Source organism: Phoca vitulina, unplaced genomic scaffold (assembly GCF_004348235.1).
Source record: "Phoca vitulina isolate PV1807 unplaced genomic scaffold, GSC_HSeal_1.0 scaffold13, whole genome shotgun sequence".
Lineage (NCBI taxonomy): Eukaryota > Metazoa > Chordata > Mammalia > Carnivora > Phocidae > Phoca > Phoca vitulina.
Window position 1 is genome coordinate 11,522,671 of NW_022589716.1, and position 24,257 is coordinate 11,546,927.

Genomic DNA, 24,257 nt, shown 5'->3' on the forward strand with positions numbered 1-24,257 from the left:
ATGGTTCACTGTTTGTGCATAACACCCAGTGCTCCATGCAGAACGTGCCCTCTTTAATACCCATCACCAGGCTAACCCATCCCCCCACCCCCCTCCCCTATAGAACCCTCAGTTTGTTTTTCAGAGTCCATCGTCTCTCATGGTTCGTCTCCCCCTCCGATTTCCCCCCCTTCATTCTTCCCCTCCTGCTATCTTCTTCTTTTTTATTTGCTATGGTGAGCACTGTGAATTGTGCAAGACTGTTGAATCACAGATCTGTACCTCTGAAACAAATAATGCAATATATGTTAAGAAAAAAAGAAATGCAGTTGACTTTTATATGTTGATTTTGTATCTGTCACCTTGCTAAGTTCACTTATTAGTTTTGGTATTTTTTATTATACATATATATATTTTTAGATTCTATAGAGTTTTATATATATATAACCAAGTTATATGCAAATCACAAAAATTTTACTTCTTTCTTTCCAGTATTTTTCTTGCCTTATTGCATGGTTAAGAATGCCAGTACAATGTTAAATAGAAGGGGTGAGAGTGGACATCCTTGCCTTATTCCCAATTGCAAGCGGAAATTTCTTGATGTTTTACCATTAATATGTTATCTGTAGTTGTTTTTTTAAATTTTTTTTTAATGTTTCAAGTTTTATTTAAATTATAGTTAGTTAACATATAGCGTAATATTAGTTTCAGGAGTGGAATTTAGTGATTCATCACTTGCATATAACACCCAGCGCTTGTCACAAGTGCCATCCTTAATACCCGTCACCCATTTAACCCATCCCCCCACCCACCTCCCCTAGCCGCAGTTTTTGGTAGATGATCTTTATCATGCCCATATACACATGCCCATATCATGCCCCATAAACACTCCCAATGTTTCTGCTCCTTTGGCCTTTACTTGTATTTTATAGTCTGCAGACTACATCTGTCTTTAAGTTTTGATGAAAATAAAGTTTGTGGATTTTAAAAAATCTTTGTTGCTTTTTTACGTTTTCTCTGTCAAAGAAAAAAAGGCTGAATTGATATAGCCATGTTCCTACCCAAAGTCTGTTTTCTCTGTGAGGCCAGACACCCTGCATGGGCTTCACAGAGACTGATGATAATAAAGTACATAGCCATCTGTTATTGTAAATGTGACTTTTGGGTCTCAATTTTTATAATGAATCTGTAAATAAAGCCTGGAAGAATGACTTGTAAGATGAGATGCAAACATTATAAACCTTGACAAGGTAAAAATTGTTCTATATTTGCAAATATTCCTATTTGAAGAGGAGACGGTGCAAAAGGGAGGGTGAGTGCAGGAATTTGAAAGTCCTCTTTCATTGTGGTGTGTCCAAGGATACTGGGTAAAGCAGCATTGGAGAGCAAATAAACCCTCGGACAGTAAACTCCGCCAGGGCTCAGGCTGCTTCACACGCCCTCACATCCGTGGCATTTGAAGTCACAGCTGCACATGTTAAGGACGCTGCAAAAATGGCTAAGCTGACGACTACACATATAAAAACATTAAAATACAGATATACTTTAATCACAAAAATCATTAAAAATGGGAATTGTGAACAATGGTTTTTTTGTGTGTGTCTTTTTGTTTTTGTTTTTTTTATTTAGAGAGAAGGGAGACTTCGCATGTCATTACTTTTCTGTACTGGTTGAAGTCTTTTAAAACCTATGTTCACACATCCTTTCTATATTTTAAAAGAAATGATTGAATAAAAAAGAGAGAGAGAAAAGCCAAAGCAGTTTCACTGACAATAAATACTTTTGAGAGTTTTTTATTGTTTATGTTCTCATTGGTAGTAACTATTTTAAAGCATTGGATTGCGACACACATGTTTATAAATTGCTTTTTTTATCTTCTTTTTTGTAGTTAAGGTGTCATTAGCATCATTTTTAAAATTAGCATAATATTACATGAATCAACCATGATTTATTTAGTCAATACCCAATGTATAGGCATTTTAGTGGTTTCTTATTTTTTTCTATTAGATAATATTATGACACATATTCTTACAGCTAAATATTTTTATGCTCATGAATTATTTCTCTAAGATAAATTCTTTTTTTTTTTTTTTAAAGATTTTATTTATTTGTCAGAGAGAGAGAGAGAGCACAAGCAGGGAGAGTTGGCAGGCAGAGGGAGAAGCATGCTGCCCGCTGAGCAAGGAGCCCGATGCGGGACTCAATCCCAGGACCCTAGGATCATGACCCGAGCTGAAGGCAGACGCTTTACTGGCTGAGCCACCCAGGAGTCCCCTAAGATAAATTCTTAAGACTAAAATGTGCAAAGGGTTTACAAAATTTTGATTAATTGATATTGTCAGTTTAATTTACATCCTAACAAACAATTTTGTCAAATTATTCAAGTTAGTGTGAGATTAGGCCCCATGGTCCTTAACTTTAAGCATTTCTCCTTAAATATATGAGTCCTAAGATCTACTATGGAAATGACTCTGTTTATTTGACCACTTAGAATATTTGAATAATTGGGCTATTTTCATGTGATGAGGGATCAACCCCTCCGCAAACCATGTAATAGGAAATGTTTCGATGCAAAGTCATGACTGAATGAAATGGTCATCAATGAAGGGGCTTTATACTCTCTAAGTGAGTTAAGGATTTAGAGTTCCTATGCTCACAACAGGAACTTACTGCTATAGCTCTAGTCCATGAGAGAAAGAGCTATAGACAACGAGCACTCAAAAACAGGGGCTAATTTCATCCGTACTTATATTTGCTTTCAGAACATGTGTTTGTTTAAATAGATCGCTTACCAATCTAAAGGAATTTTATTGATCCTATTTAAAAATTAGTTTATTTTCCAAAGTGTAGCTTTACTGAATAGTGGGAGGAGTTGCTAGCCCTGGGGAAGCTAACCTGGGATGAGAAGTTGGGGGTGGATCATCCAAAAGTTGGCTTCAAACAGAGGGTTTACAATATATATTTGAAACCTGATTATTTCAGGCGAACTTTCAAATACTGTATTTATCTTTACTATAAAAGTTATATAGCAGAAAACAATGCCCTTTTTTGATTATTGATATTCCTGGAATCTAAATACCTTACATACGTCCCCCCCCCAAACACGGTTGCTAAGACAAATGTTTTAAACATATAATAGATATTTGCATAATTGCAATTCAGCATTTCAAGAACAGTTGTGATCAGTGAAAACAACTCACCAAAGGGAAAGCCACAAATGCATGCACTGCCTTGGAGGGTGGGGGGGCCTTGCCACTCTACTATCTGCGCCTGCTGATGGGGTCATGTTTCTCGGTTTAGAAGACACATATCACTTCCTCCAGAGAGGACGCAGCTCTGAGGATCGACCTCTTCTCCTCCCGCTCATTCATTAGCAATGATGGGTCTTCCTCACGTACCTCATCATGATTCTGAAAACAGGTGGTCACAGTCTTGGAGTATCTGTTGTTCGGATGCCTCCTGTAATAACACCTACAGACATGCTATCTTCTACTCTCCATACTTTTTGTAAAGATCAAACAATACCAAAATGTTGAAATTAGTAAATGAAATGTCTCCCTTCCCAAATGTTTCACCATTTCCCGATCCTGTTGTCTAGAGGTAACCAGCATTAACAGTTTAGCGTGTGCCCTTCCAGTCTGTTCCATGCTTATCCACTCAGAAGGCATATAGTGATATATCTATACCTATACTTTTATCTATACCTATATTTATGTTTTTAAAAAACAAAAGTGGGTTTATCCTACACATTTTGCTCTACCACCTGTTGTTTTTTTCCATTTAACACTTTTCGCTTATCATGGACAGCTTGCCATGTGGGCATGTCAGTTCATAGAAGTCACCTTGTCCTTTTTAATGGCTTTATGAAATTCCATTGTACGATAAACTGTGATTAATTTAGCCAGTTCCCATTTGATGGACACTTGGAAAACTTGTAATTTCTTATGGTATTCTCAAAGAAATGGATCCAATCCTGGAAAGACATTTTCTTATAACCCTAAACTCCAGAAGGCAGTCTGCCCTCTATGAAAACAGGCAACTTCAGATTCAGATAATTAGAAGTGTTATGTGTGAACACTTTCCTCTTCTTCCCCGTTTTGCTTGATGTTTTGGATGTAAAACAAAACCAGAATAGTAGCCATGGCATGTAGTAGCCAGGGCATATGTTGCAACTGTTCATTTAAGGGCTCCTCTCTCCACACAAACATTCTTCTTTTGCCAAGAGAATGGTTGCTGAAAATCTGTGTCACTGTGTGTGCAAGTGTGGCTGTGTGAGTATGAAGCCACAGTTCTCCAGGGACGAAGGTAGAGGTTGGTTTAAAGGAATCCCCTCAGTTGAATGCTAGACCTGCATTACCCTAGAATAGACTGCCTTTTGCAAACAAGACAACTGCAAGGTAGGGTTACTGCATTCGCACACACACTTACGCATGCAGTCCACATACATGCATAAAAAAAATCACAATTAAATACACATACATTCACATACACATACAGGCACTCACACACAGTCACATACACAGACCCACACGTACACACTCATACATTATACACTCATACCAAGACATAGTCTCATGTATGTGTCTATATACAGTACATGTAATGTATATACATTATATATACACACGTTGTGTGTGTGTATATACATTATATATAAAATCTATGTATCATATATAGTATACATTATATATAATGCATATATAATACATACTATATTACATACACATAGAATACACACACACATATACAGAATCATTTTATTCAATAAAAAGCTAGGAGGGTTCACAGTGTGCCAGGGTGTGGGTTTGGGGGTGGGCAGGGGAGGAGAGGGCTGGAAGAGCACACAGCCTCGCAAGCTCAATTCCTGCCCCTGAGTAGGAGTGGATGAGCTGCTTCTAATATCTGTGGGCCAAAAGATCACTAGGCTTGGGTGAGCTGCTCCATGGCCTGCTGATCCTTCCAGATCCATCCCTTCTCAGCTTTGGGAACGACCCTTGGATGGTGGGGGCACATCTAGCACAAAGTACTTTCCCCATCCATTGCCTTTGTCTGTGTTCGGGACTCAAGAGCCCTCCTTTATCGGTGGAAGATTTAGAAATGTTTGAAAGGATCATCCAGTTTGGTTGAAGTCTGCTGAAGCGGCCTTCACATCTACTCCCTGCAGGGAGCTTTGGCAGAGCGAATGGACACTATCTTTCCCCAGGGCTGCATTTCAGACATATTCAAACTGCTCCGAAAAGCAGAACATTCTTCAGTGCTGCCGGTGGTCCCTTTTGCACACATCTGCACCCCGAGCAGCACTGTGGGGCTAGACATTATGTCACTGTTATATGGTTAATAGAATTTTGAAGATGACAAGTAAGTTTCTTTCCTCTGTTTAAAATACAGCATTCGGTATTTTAAAATATGCGTTCTCCAGTGTCTTTAAACTTTTGAGAAATCTTCCTTATTTCTCCAACCAGCATCTTCCCACAGAGTTATGACCGAGGAATCCTCAGAAAAACAGTTTCCTTGATTCTCTCCTTCTTAGCAAATCTAGTGCTTATTAAAAGACTCTGTGTCTTGGGTGAGGTGGATGCTGGAGCCCGAGGAAGAAGGAAATAGGCGGGATCCTAGGAGAAAGGAATTTCAAGCTGACATCCATTCTGGCCATTCAGTTGATGTTTATGGAGCCCTCATAATATCAAAGGCCTTGCTGAAGCCATTACAGTCACAATGATGAAAAGTTGGACACGACCCATCCAATGGGGGAGGCACAATGTAAACACATAAATCACTCTATCGGTTAGTGATAACTGCTAGGAAGAAAAATGGAGAAAGGTAAAAGCATAGAGCTATATGGGTGTGTGTGTGTGAGTGTGCGTGTATGTGTTTCTCTTTTACCTGGTGTGGTCAGGGCAATTCTCCCCGCAGAGGGGATATTTGAACAGAAGCCTGAGCACAGTACAAAACAGCCCTGGGGCCATCTGGGGGAAGAGTGATCCAGGCAGAGGGCACAGAACATGCAGAGGCCCAAGGTGGAAACAAGCTTAGCATTTTCCAATAATTCCAAGGAGACAGGTGGGAGCACAGTGAGCAGTGGGGAGAGGGAGGGAAAGTGAGGCTTCTGGGGGCAGGAACCAAGGGCCTTGGGTGCCTTGGTGAAGAGTCTGCATTTTAATTTAAAATAGAAACCACTAGAGGATTTTGAGCCAGGGAATGCTTATGGTCTGATTTTTGTTTTTAAAAAGAGGGCTCTGAGAAACGAACTGAAGGTTCTAGAGGTGAGGGGGGTGGGGGGATGGGTTAGCCTGGTGATGGGTATTAAAGAGGGCACGTTCTGCATGGAGCACTGGGTGTTATGCACAAACAATGGATCATGGAAAACTACATCAAAAACTAACGATGTAATGTGTGGTGATTAACATAACATAATAAAATTTAAAAAAAAGAGGGCTCTGGGGCGCCTGGGTGGCTCAGTCGGTTGAGCGGCTGCCTTCGGCTCAGGTCGTGATCCCGGGGTCCTGGGATCGAGCCCCACGTCGGGCTCCCTGCTCAGCGGAGAGCCTGCTTCTCCCTCTCCCTCTGCCTGCCTCTCTGCCTACTTGTGGTCTCTCTCCCTCTCTCTCTGTCAAATAAATAAATAAAATCTTAAAAAAAAAAAGAAAAGAGGGCTCTGGCTACTGGAGGAAGAAGGAATGTATTTGAAGGGGGCAAAAGGAGAAGGGATGTCTTATTAGGAGTCAGTCATAGGAATTTAGGGAGGAGATGATAGAGGTTGGGCTAGGCAGTGTGGTGGGATGGAGAGATGGGTTCTGTGTGTGTGTGTGTGTGTGTGTGTATGTGTGTGTGTGGTGATAGTGAGCAGGAAGCTGGGCTTCAGCCAAGGGCTCCCTGGCTTTGACACTCTGAGGCACAGTGAGAGCAGAGCAATAGCCCAGGTGTGGGACTACTTGCTGTGTCTGCAGAATGAAAGTAGTAACCAACGTTGGTTGAATACTGAGCTGTACTCCCCATTTCACCCTCTTCATGTCTGTGTGAAGTTGGCTGTTGTCCATCTTTTGCTATTGAGAAAAGGCTGGCTCAGATAGGACAGGCAACCTGCTCAATTCTGACAGATAGAGTGAGGATGAGCCAATGACCTGAACCTAGGTTTGTTTGACCCTAAAGTTTATAATGTGACCAGGCTTACCATGACACTTCATGTATGAGAAGTCTTGGGCTTGCAAAAAGTGGTCCAAGGCCACCAGCAGCAGAATCCTTGGAGGGGCTTATTAGAAAGAAAGATCCCCCCTCCACCTCCTGCCCTAACTTGAACTTCCTGAATCAGAACCACTGAGGGTTTGAGATCCGCCTCTACAGAGGATCAAGGACTTGAACTGTGTCTCACATTTCCTCCCAATGACACTTCCCTCTACCCTAATTTAGGCCCCAGTATCTAAACTGTTATAAGAGCTTTTGAATATTCACATTCTTACTGTTTTGAATAAGTAATACATTCACAAGTCTCAAAAATCAAAATGATTTAAAGTGATAAACATTGTGAGAGATCACTTTCGATCCTGTCCCCATCTACCTGTTCCTCCTAATCCCCCAACAAGTAATACCTATTTGTAGTTTCTTGTGTATTTTCCATTTTTAAAGCAAATAAAAATATGTCATTTTCTACCTTTCTTACACAAAGGTAGCATACCATATACACTCTTAGGAACCTTGTTTTAAAAAAATATATATTCCCCAGATCTTTTCACAACCATATATAGAAATCATCCTCGTTTTTTAAACAGTTGCATAACACTCCATTGTGTAGATGCTTGCTTAACTAATCGTGTACTAATAGCCACTTGTGTTGTTTCCAGTCTTCTGCTTTTAGAGTTAATGCAGTAATGAATAACTGTATATGTACGCAATTACTAACTGCAAGGTAAATTCCTATAAAAGGGATTGGTAGGTCAAAGTTTAAAGCATTTGTCATTCTGCAGCTTCAGGGTGAAGCATTTTGTATCCCTATCAGCAGCATCACGGCCTTTTAGCCCATCTCTCTTTCTGATCTGGAGCAGTAGATCTTTACCCAGTTAGACCCAAAACCCTCTTTGCCATCCTGATTTGAAATTCTGAGACGATATAACCTGCTCAGTCAGACTTTTTTTTTTAAAAATCAATATGATGATTTATCTGGTAATATCCAAGAGAAATAAAAGTAATTTATAATAAAACAAGAGATATTTCACTATGTGAAACACTCGTGCAAGATTATACTGCAAGATGTTATGAATTCATTAGAAGCTTGCACTTCTATGCAGACTAACTGTGAATGCCACACTCAAATGCTGACCCATACAGATGTGCTCTGTTGGTGACTCAGGACCTGTGAGCACAGTTGCCACTGGAGAAATGATTTTCCAAAATGGTAAAACAAACAAACAGACAAACAAAACCTTTGGCTAATGTTCTAAATGAAACGGATGACAACCTTCCCTTTATTTACACAGCAGTTGCATTTCTGGAAAATTTGGTGCTTGTAAAAGCCATGCAAAAGCTCCTTTGTATTTTTATATAAAATGGGTTTAAGTTCTCTATTCAGATAATGGTGACCAGATTTTTCTCCTACCTGAATGTCCAGGGGGTCATTTGAAAGTCCTGTGGGACACAGGACAATTCTCCCTTGTGTGGGACTGTCCTCCCTCCATCTACTAAATGCCAGTAGGATTCCAAGTCATTGTGATAAAGAGAAAAGTCCCAAATGTCCAATATGTCCCTGGGGGCAGTGTCCTCTCCTGCCCTGAGAACTGCTGCTTTGGGGTCTCCTCTGGAGTCCATTCCATAGACCAGGACCGGGTGAACATTTCTGAAATATTTCACCATGTTTCATTTCTGTTCAAAGCCCTGCAGCAGCTCCTCATTGTAGGACAAATACAGCATCCTCAGCCGATGGGACAGAGCAGGGCTCATTTGGCCGGATTCAATGCTTCAACTGACAGTCGGGCGTTGAAATATAGGCTTTTGGGTGAGAATGGCAAGTAGGACCCAGTGCCTACTGATGCTTCTGGTTCCTTATCCTGATGTGCCTCACAAACCCCAAATCTTTCTGACCCTTTGAGCTCTGAATTTATTGATATCAGATTTTGGTACACAAGATATTTTTATTTTTGACAGAGCAAGAAATGTTTTGTGGGATTCATCTTAAACATATTGTGCATCATGCTGTTTACAGTGGTTCATGTTATAATAAATAAGGTAGTCTAAGGTTATAAATGCTAAGATGCCACCTCTTGGGCATGTGATTCCCTGTGCCAGGGCTCCTTGTCCTGGTTACACTCCAGTTGCCCAGAATGCCTGTGAAGTTCAGGGTAAGAGAGCATAATGACTTTATAAAATATCGTCGTGACCTTGGTGTTCAAGTGGCCCTCAATATAGTCCAGACGTCCAGGGGTTGCTCATATATGACTAAGCTGTACAGTTCCGCTGTGCCTCAATTTTCCCATCGGTTAATAGGGAAAACAATACTATGGATGCTACAGGTACTTTTTTTTTTTATATGCACTGTAGTTGATCTCTTGTCAAAGTTTATCATTATGCATTTACCATTTATGGCTTTTTGAGTGAGGCCTGTGTCCCTCGGTAGGTACCCTCTCTGAGGCAGGTGTCATTTGTTGGCTACCGGGTCTCCAGCATATATCCCATCACACAGATGCTTGACAATTCACTGGATGAATAAGTGAATGCGTGAAGGGCTATTACCATATAGATACCATATAGGTAAGGGACTGGTGCTTCACTGATGAGGGCTAGTACGCTTCCCTCCTTCCCTCACTCATTCACTCATTCATTTAGAAAGAAGGCTCCTGGGGTCTGACAGGAGAAAAAATTTTCTCCCAGCCCCCAATTTGAGCAGCAAAGCCATCCAGACCACTTGCCCCGGGGTCAGGCTACGCTTGGCTCTGTTTGGAACTGTTAGCACGCTTCCAATGACGGGAGGTGTGCACAGAAGCGGAGAATTCATTATAACCGGTTAGTCATCCGTGGAGATTGTAGACGCTGCCCGTGGGCGGGACGCACCTGGCGTTTCCCCGGTGGGGCCTGTTTCGGGCGCCGAGCCCCGGGTGCGAGCGCGACCGGCCCACGGGAGCCCGGGGTCTCCCCTTCCCGCGCAGCCAAGTCAGATCAAGCCCAGCATCTGCTGGCGTAATTCTTTCCAGGGGCCACTGGGCAGGAGGGCCGGCCCGGGTCCTCACCCGGCAGTCCCGAGCGGCAGCGGCAGCCCACCCTCACTTGCTCCCCCGCCGCCCGCGGTCGCCGAGGCTGCAGGCGGCCGGCGCGCAGGAGCGCACGTCCGGGTTGCGGAGGCACGCAAACCAGGCGGGCCCGGGCGGTGGACGCACCAGAGACCCCGCGGCGTCGGGAGCGCGCGGCTCGCCAGGGGCCACTCGAGGTGCGCTCGGCGGGTCGAGAATGACTCAGCCTCCCTCGGGTCGGTCTTCACTGCGGGTCCACACGAGGGCCCCACAAAGTTCCCAGTCACACCCCAGACGTCGCGCGCGGGCCGGGGGCTCCTACAGCCAGGTCCCGGTGGGGGCGGCCAGAGAGGCCGGGGGGCGGGGGGTGGGGCAAGGCGGGTCCCCTGGCCTCCCAGGGCTTCCCCGACTTCCTTTCGTCTCGCCCGTTCTTCAGCGCGCGGCCAGAAAGCGCCGCCGGCCCAGGGGGTGGGGGTCGGCGTGGGGGAGCGGGTGGCCTCCGGGCCTCAGAGGAATCTCGCCTTCCCGAAATCTAGGGGGTCCGCCGATCCGGAGGGACTGGGCGCCGCAGTGGCTTCCCTTCCCGGCCCTGACAGCCCGGCCGCAGCCGCAGTCGCGCGGACACCGGGCTGCAGCGCGCTCGAGCGCCAGCAGCTCGGAAGCCCGGCGGGCGCTTCAGGGGCGGCCCCGCGGCGGCCGGAGCCTGAGCCCCGCGCTCGCGCGCCAGCGCCGCCCTTCGCGCCCTTCCCTGTCAGGCGCCGGGGCCGGAGCAGTAGCCGCGGGCGGCCACGCAGCAGTGCCCTAGCCGGGACCCGCGGAGCCCCCAGTCCCGTCCCCGCCTCACTCCGCCGCTGGCGACCCCGGCCGCCGCCGCAAGCCCCGGCTCCTTCCTCAAGACTTTTGCCTCTCCGCCTGCCCCTTCCCTCCGGAGAATCCTCTAAGGCTCGGCAGCGCCCGACCCCGCCGCCCCAGACCCTGGGGCGCTCCTCCCGCCCCCCTCGCCCCCCCCAGCAGCCCCGGCCCCTGGGGTCGGGGGACCGCCCGGGGCCAGCCTGAGAGTCGCGCCCGCGGCCGCGGACTGCGGAGTTGTAAAGAACTCGGCGGCCGCAGTGGCCGGGCGGGGCAGGGCGCGCTCCGCCGCCGCCAAGGACACTGGAGTTTGCGAGTCCCCGCCCGCGCGGCGCCTCCCGCCCTCCCGCCGGGGCCCGCCGGACTCCCCGGGGCCGCCGAGGCGGGGCCGGGCGGCCGCCGTGCGAGAGGCGCGGCTCCCTCCCTCTTCCCCCGCCCGCCTCCCTGTCCCCTCCCTTCCCTCCCTCCTCTTCCCCGCCCTCCCCCACCCCCAGCTCCTTTTTCTGCTCCCCAAGTGAGCCCGGCGCGCGAGAGGCAGGCGGGGCGGCGCGGAGCAGTCAGCCCAGCGCGCTCGCCCACCGCCCGCTCGGCGCAGCTCCCCGCGGCCGCTCCTGTCGCCGCCGCCGGCGCGTCGGAGGGAGCCCAGCATGGCCGGGCCGGGTTCGCAGCGGCGCGCGTCCCGGGGGGCCTCGGCGCTCCTCGCCGCCGCGCTTCTCTACGCAGCGCTGGGGGCCGTGGTGCGCTCGGAGCAGCAGATCCCGCTCTCCGTGTAAGTGCCGGCTCCTGCGCCGCCCGGGGAGGGGACCCGGCCGCCCGCGACCCGCCGTGCCCAAGTTTGGGCGCCTGCAGGTGCGGCCCGGCAGGACCTGCCGCGGGCGTCGGCCTCGCCTCTCGCACCTGCCTTCCAGGACGGGCGTGGGGCGGCGAGGCTGGGGTGGGATACTCTTGCCCCCTCGCTCAGGTCGGCGAGGGAGACCCGGAGAGGTTCACCTCAAGTGACAGCGCCAACTTTGAAGCCTGTTTACCGAATCCAACTTCCACGGGCCATTTATTTATTCCCTCTTTGCTGTCTTGCCATCTCACTTCTTTTTGGGGAAGGGGGGGAAATGGGTGGGTTTCTTCCGACTAGTATTTGCCAGGTGATGCCCAGTTGGGTGGTCAAGTTCTCAGACAATGATTCACATAAAACCCGGTGATCTTTTTAGAGAGCTTGGGAGACTTTGCGCTTTTTGAACTATGTGACCCCCCTCAGGCCCCCTCCCGCGTTGCGCTCTGCAGTTTGGTGCTGGCAGTTTCTACCCAGGCGCTTTTTCTTTTCTTTTTTTTTTTTTTCCTCCAATGTTCTGTCGCCCGGCTCCTTCAGCCACAGCCCCGTGTGTGCGTGCGTGTTGACTGTGACACGGGTGTTATATTTGTTCCTGTGCCCTTTCTCCCTGTAGGGTGAAGCTCTGGGCCTCCGCTTTTGGTGGGGAGATAAAATCCATTGCTGCTAAGTACTCCGGCTCCCAGCTTCTGCAAAAGGTAAGGTTTCTGTAGTGGCAGGAAGCGATGATTTTTCCAGCACAGAAAATGGAGGCAGATTTAGTTTTCCAAACAAACGTGAACCCGGAGCAGCGTCAGTTATCAGCGGTGTCTCTGGTCCCCTCGTGTCTTGGCAGTGGACTGTGCAATGATTCCTCCCTACCAACTGGTTATTTTTAGATGACACTTGGTTCTAAACACAAAGAAAGGCAGGATCCTCACTGGCACTGTCCTGGCTGGGGCTCGGAAACTGAGTGTGTTTGCCTGGCTCTCCTTCCAGTGTCGGTATTGCTGTTACCATGTGAGAGCAGATGCTTTTCTGGCCAAAAAAATGCTAACTTCATCCAAGGGGCAGCCTCAGTGCCTGTTTTATGATGTCTTTCACCTTGCCTGCTTTGGAGACTGGGGTTCAGCATATCTGAGAAAGACGCTGCACTATTGTTTGTCATCCCTGCGGTTGTACAATCCCATTATTCCCCAATCATCTAGACCCAGGGCTGGGATGCATTACATCATTACAGATAAGGAGAATGAATGTGGTTATCTTTCCACTCAGCTGTACTGCCGGGTAATAACCTATGAGAGTAGTCCACAAACTTAAGAAATTGGTCTGCGTCCATATAATTCTGGAGAGTAATGAGAATGGAGAATTGATTATTAGGCTTTTATCAGAAGCTGCATCAATTTTAATTCAAACAGGCAGCATTATGCTTAAAATTACCTTGTGAGATGTATGGTCCTTTGCCCTCCCCTCCAAGAAAAAAAAAAAGAAAAAAATAGGCTGGGGAGGAGAAATTACAAGGGTTCAAAGAATTTCAAGTTAACAAATCAGCAGGATCAATCCAAGTATTCTCTCAAAGATAGAAAATAAAATTGGCCTTTAGGGGATATTTCTCTGAAAATGGGTACAAACAGATTAAATTGTCAAGTTAACTTTTCAGCATTTTTAAATGTGCTTTTTGGGCCAATGTAACATATGTGTTATGCATGCTGCCTGGTAACCAAGTACGTATTTTATTTATGGCATTCTGCTTCAGAGAGTAGCGTTTTTGGGGACATTATATGAAGCAGTTTGTCACACGAAATCCAAATATCGTAATAAGGCATCAGCCCACAATGGAAAGAAGGAAGTTATTCTTAAAAATTGCCAATAGCCATATTCTTTGAAACTGTGGGAAGACTGTTTGCTCAAACTCCGTTATTGGTGGAAGGAGTTCATTGAATTATGGGCAGTTGATAAAAACTTGAGGCTGCGATGTGCCTTTATAGAAAAATGATAATTTACATACCTGCGACCCACCCGTCAGTTTATAGGAATTGCCTCTTCTGCTGGTATTCTTTGAACCTGGACCAGTCTGTATCCCGCTTTGGCATTTTGCCTGTGTGTCACATGTTTTATGTGAAGAGTGTGGGACTGTTGCTGTTGCCTGTATTGCATTGCCTGTGTATTTTCCTTATGCTTTTAAAGAAGAGAACATTTTTGTATAACTTTAAAGAAATATTTTTCATCTGCCTGTTGTAGTTTAGTTGTAGCAACTCTGAAAGTATCCTTTCAGAGCCTGTGAATGGTTTTTTGGTTGTGCTTACCTATCTTTTACCTCACATTTTGTAGGAGCACAGGAGATAGGCTTTTTCCTTCTCTCTGAAGTTAGCACACACGCTCGCACACACATGCACACACACTGCACAAAAAAACCCATCAGCCATATTATTGGCTACTCTGTAATAGCCAATTGGAAACAGCTAAAATGCTTCTCTTACCTTCTCATCAGCATCCTTTCTGATACTGAATTCACAAGCCTAGCTTTGCTTTTGTCATGTTTGCAGCTTGACAATTGTGTAATTATTTCCAGCTGTTTATGGCTTTGTTGTCATTCCTTGCTGTTGCCTGGCGTTTTGTAATCGGATGCAAGGGGAAGGTGGGGTGTTGCTTGGCATTAGGTTCCGGGGTGGATACCTACTCTTCTTGCATTTCGAAGGCAGTCATGTGCCATGGAGTCCTGAGGTACCTATGGCTTTGGCCTGATAGGCAAGGACTTCCATGAATGATGGGCAGGGCACGTCAGGTAACTTGGGGAGCCCTTTTGCAGGTACCTTTTGGCCATCTTGGTCCATTGCCTCCAAATATGACGGAATTTTTTAAATTAGCAAATAACATTGATTTAGACAGTTCAGAATATAAGAAACTTTAAGAAGAGATCTAAGGTGCTCAGAGTGTGGGAGGCATAACATTATTTGAAAAAGCAAGGAGACAGTTGCCTTTCTCTTGCTTATTTTCACGTTTCTGGCCATTTGCCTGAAGAAATACTCCTCTAAGTCAAAACTCTGTGCATCCTTCCATCACATCACTGCATCCTTAACAATTTGGATACTCTGAACATGAGTTAAAAAAAAAAAAACTTGGCCGTAAAACGAAGTTAACACTGTATTAAGGGGACTCAAAGGTGACAATACCATGTTGCATAATAGACTGTAATTACACTTTTAAGGCACGGACATGTAAATTTGATTTTCAGTGAAGTAGGCATACTGCATACCACTGTATCATTTTACATACTCTATGTAGTTTCTCTAGTTGACACTTCATGTTGTGAATTAATGTAGTATATTCATTTTTAGAATGGGGGTTTAGTAATTTCTGCACCAAGGAAAAACTTTACAAAACAGCTATTGTGAATATAAGTTAAATAACAATTGGCCGTTTATTTTAAGGTGTTTGGAGACTGGGAAAACTGCCATTTTGGTAAGGTTTTTTTATTAGATAATATAATTTGAGCTAGTAGAATTATCGCTGACTTCATCAACATAAACACAAGTGTTTAACAATGTACCTCATTGTCATGGCTTCAAAAAGGAGAGCGTTTCCCCAATTGTTTCTATGTTTAATACCATGGCTTTCACTACTTTAGCTTATGATAATATGGTAGGTATTCTGTGCCAGACTTTCCCTATTTTTTTTTCTCCTTTTTGTCTTTGCTGAGCACAGGAACAGCAACCTATTAGTTTCTTTTAAAGAGGATATTTCTGAGTTTGTAGAAGGCTGTCATCGTGTTTGAGCAAAGGGGTGTGTTTTGGGGACGGTGTGGAAGAACCTGAGACGTGTGTGTCGGACTCAGAGTTAATCTTGAGAGGTTGTTACCATTGTGCCAGAACAGCGGCCCCGAAAGGGAAGTCCTGGGGAGCCGCTGTGTGTCTGTGTCCCGCCTTCCTTAGCCGGCAGATACTGCAGAGGTTTCAATTGGCTTCAACTTTTAATTAACTTTCCTGTTTGACATATTCATGCCAGTATTCAGCTGCCTCTATCTTGCTTCATTTTCCTCAGAGAATGCACATTGTTTGGGTTCTTTTGGGGAGGCATAGTTTTATTACCTCTCTATTTTGGGATTCAGTGCCTGGCATTCCGGTAGGTCTGGTAGCCTAGGCTGTTAAACTCATGGGCTCCACGCCCCGAACACTCACAGTACAAGGTATTAAAGTGGCGTGATGCTCATTGCCATGCTCCTTAGGAAGAATTTGGTAGAAGCTGGGCTTTTTTCATTCTATTTAGTACCGCATTCAGAGATTGCTATGTTTATGGGGATGAAGGGTTCCAATTACATTTTCCAGAATCGGGATGATAAATACACAGCGGAAATACAGGTACTGTGTGTCTCTGCCATTAATGAGAGGAAAATAATGGACATTTACCTTGCATGCCTTATGCAGCACTTACCAAACGTGCACTTCTTGGAATGCACAACCAGGTTTTTGCGTTATCAACTATTTATTGAAAGGGCGGCTTTCATACATAAACGTGATGTCGCTTTCCACAAGACAGAGTCAGCAGAGTAAAAGGTTGGTTTTTTAACCCGTTTTGATAATTATGACTCTTCATCAATGTGGAAATCAATGGACTTTTAAATAATTAAATAGGAGTATTCACTTATCAGGAATTGGGTCGCAGTGCTGTGCTGCCTATAGGAAGCCTGATACTCTACAGATTGCTTTTCTAGGGGAGGCGCTCCTTCGCTGAACATTTTTGTTGAGTAAACACGGTTATTTGTCATTCTGCAAGATTAATGCATTCAACCTACGCTGCCAGTGGCCAATGCTCTAATTCACAGCACCACTTCAATTACTGGACTTTTCTCTGGCAGATTATTTTTAAAAGTCTTGAAATCTCAGAAATGACCGTTTTCAATGTTTCAGGACAGCTTATTGGTCTCATTATTGCAGTCACCAGCGCATTAGCAGGACAGGGCGAACCAGTTGGAATTCAGTGATGCATCTTACCCACACATGTATCTAACTGCGTTTGTAAACTCACACCCGGTTCCTTGATGACCAGATAAAGTTCTTTCTGTATGGCTTTGCTAAATTTTTGTCTGAGCTCCTTTTGTTCATTTTTTTTCTCTCTCTCAAAATTTCTTTGCTGCCAGATATATTTCTGCTTTGCTTTTTCTCTCATTGGGAGCTGCTGCAGCGTCTGTTGCTGGATTTACAGATGCTAGTCAAAATTAAGGGAAATGAAAATATAGACATTGTTTTCTTGTCGGAGGCAAACTCAGATTTTTATTTCAATGTGGTTATAATTTTGATCAATTACTATGGGGATCTCATGCTGGCTTTTTATTTCATTTTGTATTTTATCTTATTCTAATACCGGTGTGCTTTGAGGCAAACACACGAGTACCAAATCACCTAATAATTATGAAATCTGTCAGGCATGTGCAAGCACAATTAATGTTTCCATTTTGTGATGAAGATGTAGCCGCGTATGAGGGTGAACAAAAGTAAAAGAAATGTGGAATCATTACCCCAAGCACCTGTGGTCCCACTGGGTGTTTAATTGTCCTGCAGCCTGAAGCACATATTCATGGAAGTGCAAGTTTGAGATTTGAGCCCCTTTTCAGTCTTTGAGGGATCCTCAGTTGGTGGTGGTGCTCACACTTACGTCGATCAATACATGACTTGGTGTGTTGAGCTTGCCTAAAGAAGTGTACATTCTCACCAGGATCTTTTGTGTCCGGTCTGTCATTCATCCAGATTTACCATCACAGATGCCAACAAATGGGCTTTTTCTTTATCCACATTCATGTCTGTCGAGGGTCCCCCATCTTCTGCAGTCACTTCTGCTTATTGAAATTTCCTCCTTCACCGAGACCCAGAGCATCTTCTAGACAGAGACTTTGAGCAGATTCTGTGTTCCCTGGGACACTGTGATCTGACTGGGAGGTTTGCTATGGCTGAGACTGAGAAAAAATGAAATAGATGTTGTAAATGCCAGCCTATGAATTAGCATATGAGATCCTTTTAATGCAGTTTTTATACAAGAAACATAATGGCCTGTGTTTTATATCAAGTGACTACAGTCGTGCTATTGTGTATCATTCAGAAGAAGTTCCTCATGTCAGGCTTCTGGAAACATTGATAGAATCTTTATCAGCCCTTTTTGGTCCATTAAACAAAAGTTAGCTTCTCCTTCAAGGGAAGGAAGGAAGGAAGAGGAGGGCTGCTTGATTTCCTTTGATTTCCCTGAGTATTTAGTGACCAGCAGATTGAGGTGGTTGTTCCTGAAATGTCAAGCCAGGCTCAAAGACCCCTCTGTGATGCAGCCCTCTGCCTGGACCACAACTCACCCTTGACAGATTAGGCATCTGCATAGCTAATGTATTTTTAGGGGATTTCTATGTGCGTAGCCAGCACGTCTGCTTTTCAGAAGAAAGTTATTTTACCGATACAACTTTGAAAAGAGTCCAGTGTGTTTTCAATAAATGGTAAACATTTCAATTTCCATTTGCTTTGAAAAACATTCATTGGGTGTTCATTCCAAGGCTGTTTAAATAAGGCATTAAATTTATAAGGTGTATTAAATTTGTATGTTGCATAGCTTCCTGGTGACCTCAAATCAAGATTATGAACATAACTCAGAAGCCAAACTATTAATGGGCATTTCAAGGCCATATTGGAAAGAAGAGCATTATCTCTTGACAAGAAATAGATGGCTATTTCTTCACTTTGTGCACTTCAGAGTGTTTATCTTGGCACCTGATATTGGAAAACAGTACCCTCCCAAGGTTAAAAGAGCTGTTATCCATGTAAATGATCTGGGCAGGCAAGCTGGGCAGGGTCGTAAGTGGCTGTGGGTTCACAGAGCAGACCTTTGGTTATCCATTTTAGGTGAAGCAACTGCCAGTTGATATTTGGGGCTCACACATGTCATTACCATTATACTTATTAACTTCATGCATGTGTGTGTAAGCCCATAAAAATGGATGCTGCTCATCACAGAACGTGCCAGATGCTGCCTGCTGATGGAGAAGACTGTTGTCCTCTTGGGCTTCTAGAGAGCGTGGCTTGAGGGGCTCAGCCAGGTCTGCTGGGACAGGACCAGTCCACCCGGCACCTGAGATGGTGTAGGCAGCTGGAAGCTGAGGATCTGCTGAGCCCGGGACCAGCTACATAATTTGTAGGGCCCAATGAGTGAGGAAAATATGGGACTCTTTGTTCAAAAACTATGAAGAATTTAAAGATGGTGACAGCAGAGCATTAAAGCACAGGGCCTCTTGGGCCCTGGGCAAAGGCCCCTATGGGACAGGCCGTGCTCAGTTAGGCTTTCTCTTTCCCCTGCTCGGTGGCTCGTCCTCTCAGCCTGATTGAACGTTCAGGCCACAGTCAGTCTAGGAGGTGTCCTTTGCCTGTCTTTGTTCATCGTCATAATAGGTGGAGAACTTGGAGCGTTTACAGAGCTGCGCATCTTTGGAGATGCGGTGTTGTTAAAGGAGAGGTCACTGGCTTAGGAGCCATGACATCTGTCTTTTTATCTTTTCTGTAGACATTTCCTGAGTGGATTTGGGCAAACTGCTTAATCTCATAGTAAAAACAGGTGGACTTCACTCATTCGCTCTGCGTTCCTGCAGTCCAGGTACTGTGATAAGGATTTTATAGATGCCATCCCCTTAAATTCTCCCAACAACCCAATAAGTCAGGGACTACCACTCACCCCCATTTTACAGATTTGGAAATTGAGGCTCCCAGAAGTTAAGCAGCCTTTCCAAGGTGACTGAATCTGTTTACCTGGCCACTGTGCTACAATGTCCCCTCCTCTCTTTGTGACCTTTTTTGGCCTCAGTTCCTGTTTGAGAAAAATGTGGTTAATACCTGTGTTTCTCTAGCTCATGAGTGTTTGGGAGGACTAAATGAGGTAGCAGCTGAGAGGTTACTTTAGAAGCTGAAACCCCGGGCTAACAGCAGAGAAGACAGGTGTGGAGTCAGAGGGACTTGGACTGGAGTCCCGGATCTGCCATTTCCTAGCTGGGTTGTCTTGTTGTTTGACATTTCTAAACCTGTACCCTCGCATGTGAAAGGAGTCCAACACCTTCTACATTATAGGCTGTGATGAGGATTAAATGAAATAAAGTACAAAAAGCACTTAGCATGGTGCCTGGCCCATGGAAGCCTCCTGCCAGGGTGTTGCTGAGGTTGCATGATACAACCAGAAGGTCTTTAGGTAACCTTCACCGAGCATCTGTGGGGACTGGGTTCGCTCATGCCAATGAGCAAGAGCACGGATGGGCGGGTGAGTGCCGGGTGCCGGCGTATTGGCAGGTGATCCCACAAGGCACCTGAGAGGAGGGAGCTTGTGGACCCAAGTGGGAGGAGGCTGTGTGGACATGACCTCTGCCCAGACATTCACTCTTCTCCTTGAGGTCAGCTCTTTTGTCCCTGAGGGTCAGGAGGAGAACCCCTCACATGAGGAATGAGGCTTGAAGAACTGTGTCAGGGTCTCCCCGTTACCTCCTCCCTGGCTCTGCCCTGCTGTGGGGGCGGTGGGTCAGGCTGAGGAGTGGCTGAGTGTGTCCCAGTGTTCCGAGTGTGGCTGGAGCCATAGGAGAGTGCAGGCATCCAGCGATCCCCCTGCTGTGGGGGTGCGTCCAGGAGCCAGCCGTGGGCACTCATTAATCCGGATGCCCTCTTGGACAGCATTCCAGGCATTTCCTCCCATGAAAATCCCATCTGCTGGACTTCTCCCAATGACTTCCCGGGGTGGGGGTGGGGGTGGCCCTGGAGACCAGCAGGAGACTGGGCACCTCACTGGGCGTGGGGGGAGGGGTCTTTCCTCCAGTTGGGACAGGAAGGTGCAGTGGTGCATGGGGACTGCCATCTGCCCCCAAGTCTCAGGAGGCACTGAAGGGCATCCTGTGTCCCTTGGTCCTTCCCACTGGCCCTCCTGCCTCTGCTTCAGAGCTTGCTTGGCACATTCTGTTGTGTTTGGCTTATGAGCATCTGCAGTCCTCTGCTGATCTCCTTGAAGATGTTGCAGGAGTGACACGGGCCACCCCTGTTTGTGGTAAACATAGGCACCAATACTTTAAAATCATGCTGGGGGTGCTATTGTAGCTGCATAACTTAAGAACATTGTTTATGCATGAAGCCGTTATAATCAGCCGTGAAAGTCAGTAAGAAGTCAGGAATGAAAGGAAACATGCAAATCTGTGGTAGTTCCACTTGGGCCAGGTAGTTCAGAAAAGTGCCCAAGAACCGTTTGTGCCCAGGAATGTTACAGAACATCAGAGTCTGACTGTGCTGGCAGCTTCTTGAAATCCACCACGGTCATAACCAGCTTAGGTAAACAGATGGTTGATGGGGGATGGATAGGAAGGAAATGGACTTTTTCTTCTTTCGTGTGTTTAGTATGAGCCAGGCATGCTTTGTAGGAAAGGAGATCATGTCAGGCATCTGATGTGGTCCTTGGTTCTCTTTGGAGTGGCCCCCGTTACCTACCTCTTGCAGGTGGGTCTTGCAGCTCAGGGAGGTGGAGTAGCTGGCCATGTAGTGGGGCTGGGACTCACACTGGTTTGTTTTGAGCACCGCCCCCCCCCCCCCCCCACAAGCCTGGGATTTTCCTTTATGGCACAGGCCACCTGTGTGGGTTGATCCCACCTGAGCACAGGCTCCAGTGGAGTTTGCAGGACCGCAGCAGGATGAGAAGGGCTGGGTAGGTTGGGATGCCAGAGCCCTCGCCACTTTCTTTCTCCCAGACGTGTGTCCTCAGGTGGGGTATCGGGATGTGCGCTCTTTGGACAGCGAGGCTCAGAAGGACTCTCTGACCTCCAGTGTGGGCTCGTGCCTGCTGGGGGCCAAAAAGCAGTTCCTAGGGGAGTGTGGGTAGGGGTTGACTGGTCTGGCCCTGGCTTGCAGGGGAGTGGGGGCGGTGTCGGGCACCTTAATGCCTCTTAGCCTGGAGGGTGCAGCTGCCAAGGAAGAGAACAATCTTGTGGGATCCCCAAGCAGGATGCTGTCTCAGCTAAGACAAGAGGATTCAGCCGTTCTGGAAAAAACGGGGAGCATTTCCCTTCATGTTTTCCCTGAAAACTCAAACCTGCTCTTCGTCTGTTTGCTCAGGTCTCTGAATATGGCAAGTGTGGTGCCATACACTTAATGATTTGACATCTTTTCCTGAGACTTTGGTGTTTTACATTAAAATGGAATGAAAGGTGTAATTGGCCTGTGGAATTCCCCCCAGTCTAGACCTTCCCATGATGTAAACTTGACCCTGCATTTCCTTCTTGACAGCTGCTAAGTCTTGGCTCCCAGGAGGGAATGAAGTGTCTGGTTTTAGAAAAATCTAGATTTCTTTTTTTTTTTTAATTTTTTTTTTTTTTTTTTTAAGATTTTATTTATTTGACAGAGACACAGCGAGAATGGGAACACAAGCAGGGGGAGTGGGAGAGGGAGAGAAGCAGGCTTCCTGCCAAGCAGTGAGCCGGACGCGGGGCTCGATCCCAGGACTCCGGGATCATGACCTGAGCCGAAGGCAGACGCTTAATGACTGAGCCACCCAGGCGCCCCGAAAAATCTAGATTTCTATTACAGTGAGCATGCATAGCCGAAGACAGATTTTTAAAAAGAGCATGGGCCTTGGAGTTGAATTCTGCTCTGCCAGTCACTAGTTTTACCTCCCTGGGCCTTGGTTTGCTCATCGGCAAAATAGAAGTACTAATAAAAGCACCTGTGTTATAGGGCATTGGGGAGGATTAAGTGATATAACCCATATGAAGTAGTTTAGAACAATATGTGGCACATGGGAAGCCTTACTTCTCTGGCCACTCTCTCATTTATAGTGTCCTGCTTCATTTTTAATGAAGAGCAGAAGAGACTCCTGGAATTTTAGTCACTTGGACCCCATAATGGGTTCATAAAATTAAGACAATGAATGGCACACACATTTAATGTGACAAAGGCATGGTTGCAAACAAAAGCATTTATGACGTCCCCGAGGAGGTGGATTTCTTTTGCTTTCTTTCCCAAATTCTTCTCATCTGGGCCCTTGTACAGTAAAGGTGGGCAGTTTGGGAATTCAGGTTTGTTCTTGCTATAACACTGTACTGTAATTTGCAAAGCAAGGGGAGAGTCAGAAACACCTGGCAGGGCTTTGGCTCTTTGTACCTGCACCATCCATAATGCCTTCTCTATTGTTCTTTGTTGAGGCAGAGGCGGAAAAATATTGTAAAAAGAACAAAAGGTGTGGGAGGCAACAAATCCATTGGAAGTAGGTAATCTTTGGCCACGAGTCATAACACACAGCTTTACTCTTAGCTTCCTACCACTTTCCATTATCCGTGAAATTTCTATTAACACAACATGATCACATCATGTACCAACAGCTCAAATGGGCACAGGTTTTTGCCCCACTGACAGTCATTTGGCTTCCTGGATGCTAATGCCGAAGTTTGAGTGTTCTTTCTTCTTTTTTTAATTTATTTTTTATTTTATTTTTTAATTTTTTTTTTAAAGATTTTATTTATTTATTTGACAGAGAGAGACACAGCGAGAGAGGGAACACAAGCAGGGGGAGTGGGAGAGAGAGAAGTAGGCTTCCCACCGACAGAGAGCCCGATGCAGGGCTCGATCCCAGGACCCTGGGATCATGACCTGAGCCGAAGGCAGACGCTTAACGACAGAGCCACCCAGGCGCCTCCTTCTTTCTTCTTTTTTGACCTGTGCTCCTGTCAGAATGCACACAGCACAGAGAACCTTGTTTAAAGGAATCGCTGTCAGACAACCCGTAAAAGGTGTGTGTGTGTGTGTTTTAATATACATGGACTGTTTCCTCTTGTAAATAAAAACTGAGGTCTACTTTAAAATCCCAAGGTCTGTGGCCAAGTTTGAGTATTTCAGAGCATCAGGATCATCTGGTCACCCTGAAAGAAGATGTAATCCTCTTAGGAAAGGGCTCACAGCTTACTAATCTTTTGAAAAAAGCCAACAATATACATTTCCCAGAACAGGAATTTCAGAACTATGGAGCCACAGCTGGATTTTCTACTTAAATAGCAAGACTTTCAGGTGTTTTTTTTTTTTTGCATGAAACAAATGCCCTATGAATGTTAGGAAAAACATATAGACTTAGAAAGAAATCAGGGGATTATTGATTTTTAAAAATTTACCTTTAAGGGAGGTGGTTGGTCTTGGGAAGGCAGAAATGTGTAGGTGAAAGTCGGGATCTGAGTCAGGCTAATCCAGATTAGAATCCAGGGCCACCCTGACAAGTCAGTCATGGAACCTCACAGTTTCTATCTGCCAAATGGACACGACAGTAATAACTTCTAGAGTGGACTGAGAAGTCCAAACGAGAATATGGACACAGGATGCTTAGCAATAAGTGTTTCACAAGAAGCATTTAGAAAAGGTGGGCTTCTGTCATCATTCCCC

At 45.7% G+C, this 24,257-nt stretch overlaps 1 protein-coding gene across 8 annotated transcripts in view; it reads left to right on the forward strand.

Moving 5' to 3' along the window:
• Positions 1 to 24,257, forward strand: part of CACNA2D3 (calcium voltage-gated channel auxiliary subunit alpha2delta 3) — a 960,286-nt gene that overhangs the window by 88,126 nt on the left and 847,903 nt on the right. For 3 of the 8 annotated variants that reach the window (XM_032411506.1, XM_032411505.1, XM_032411507.1), the window contains one exon: positions 12,482 to 12,563. In XM_032411506.1, the coding sequence (XP_032267397.1) occupies positions 12,482 to 12,563 (82 nt within the window). Of the gene's footprint in view, positions 1 to 10,063; positions 10,430 to 11,627; positions 11,812 to 12,481; positions 12,564 to 24,257 lie in introns of those variants that run through there. The other 5 variants (XR_004300377.1, XM_032411508.1, XM_032411511.1 and 2 more) reach the window with 4 other exon arrangements.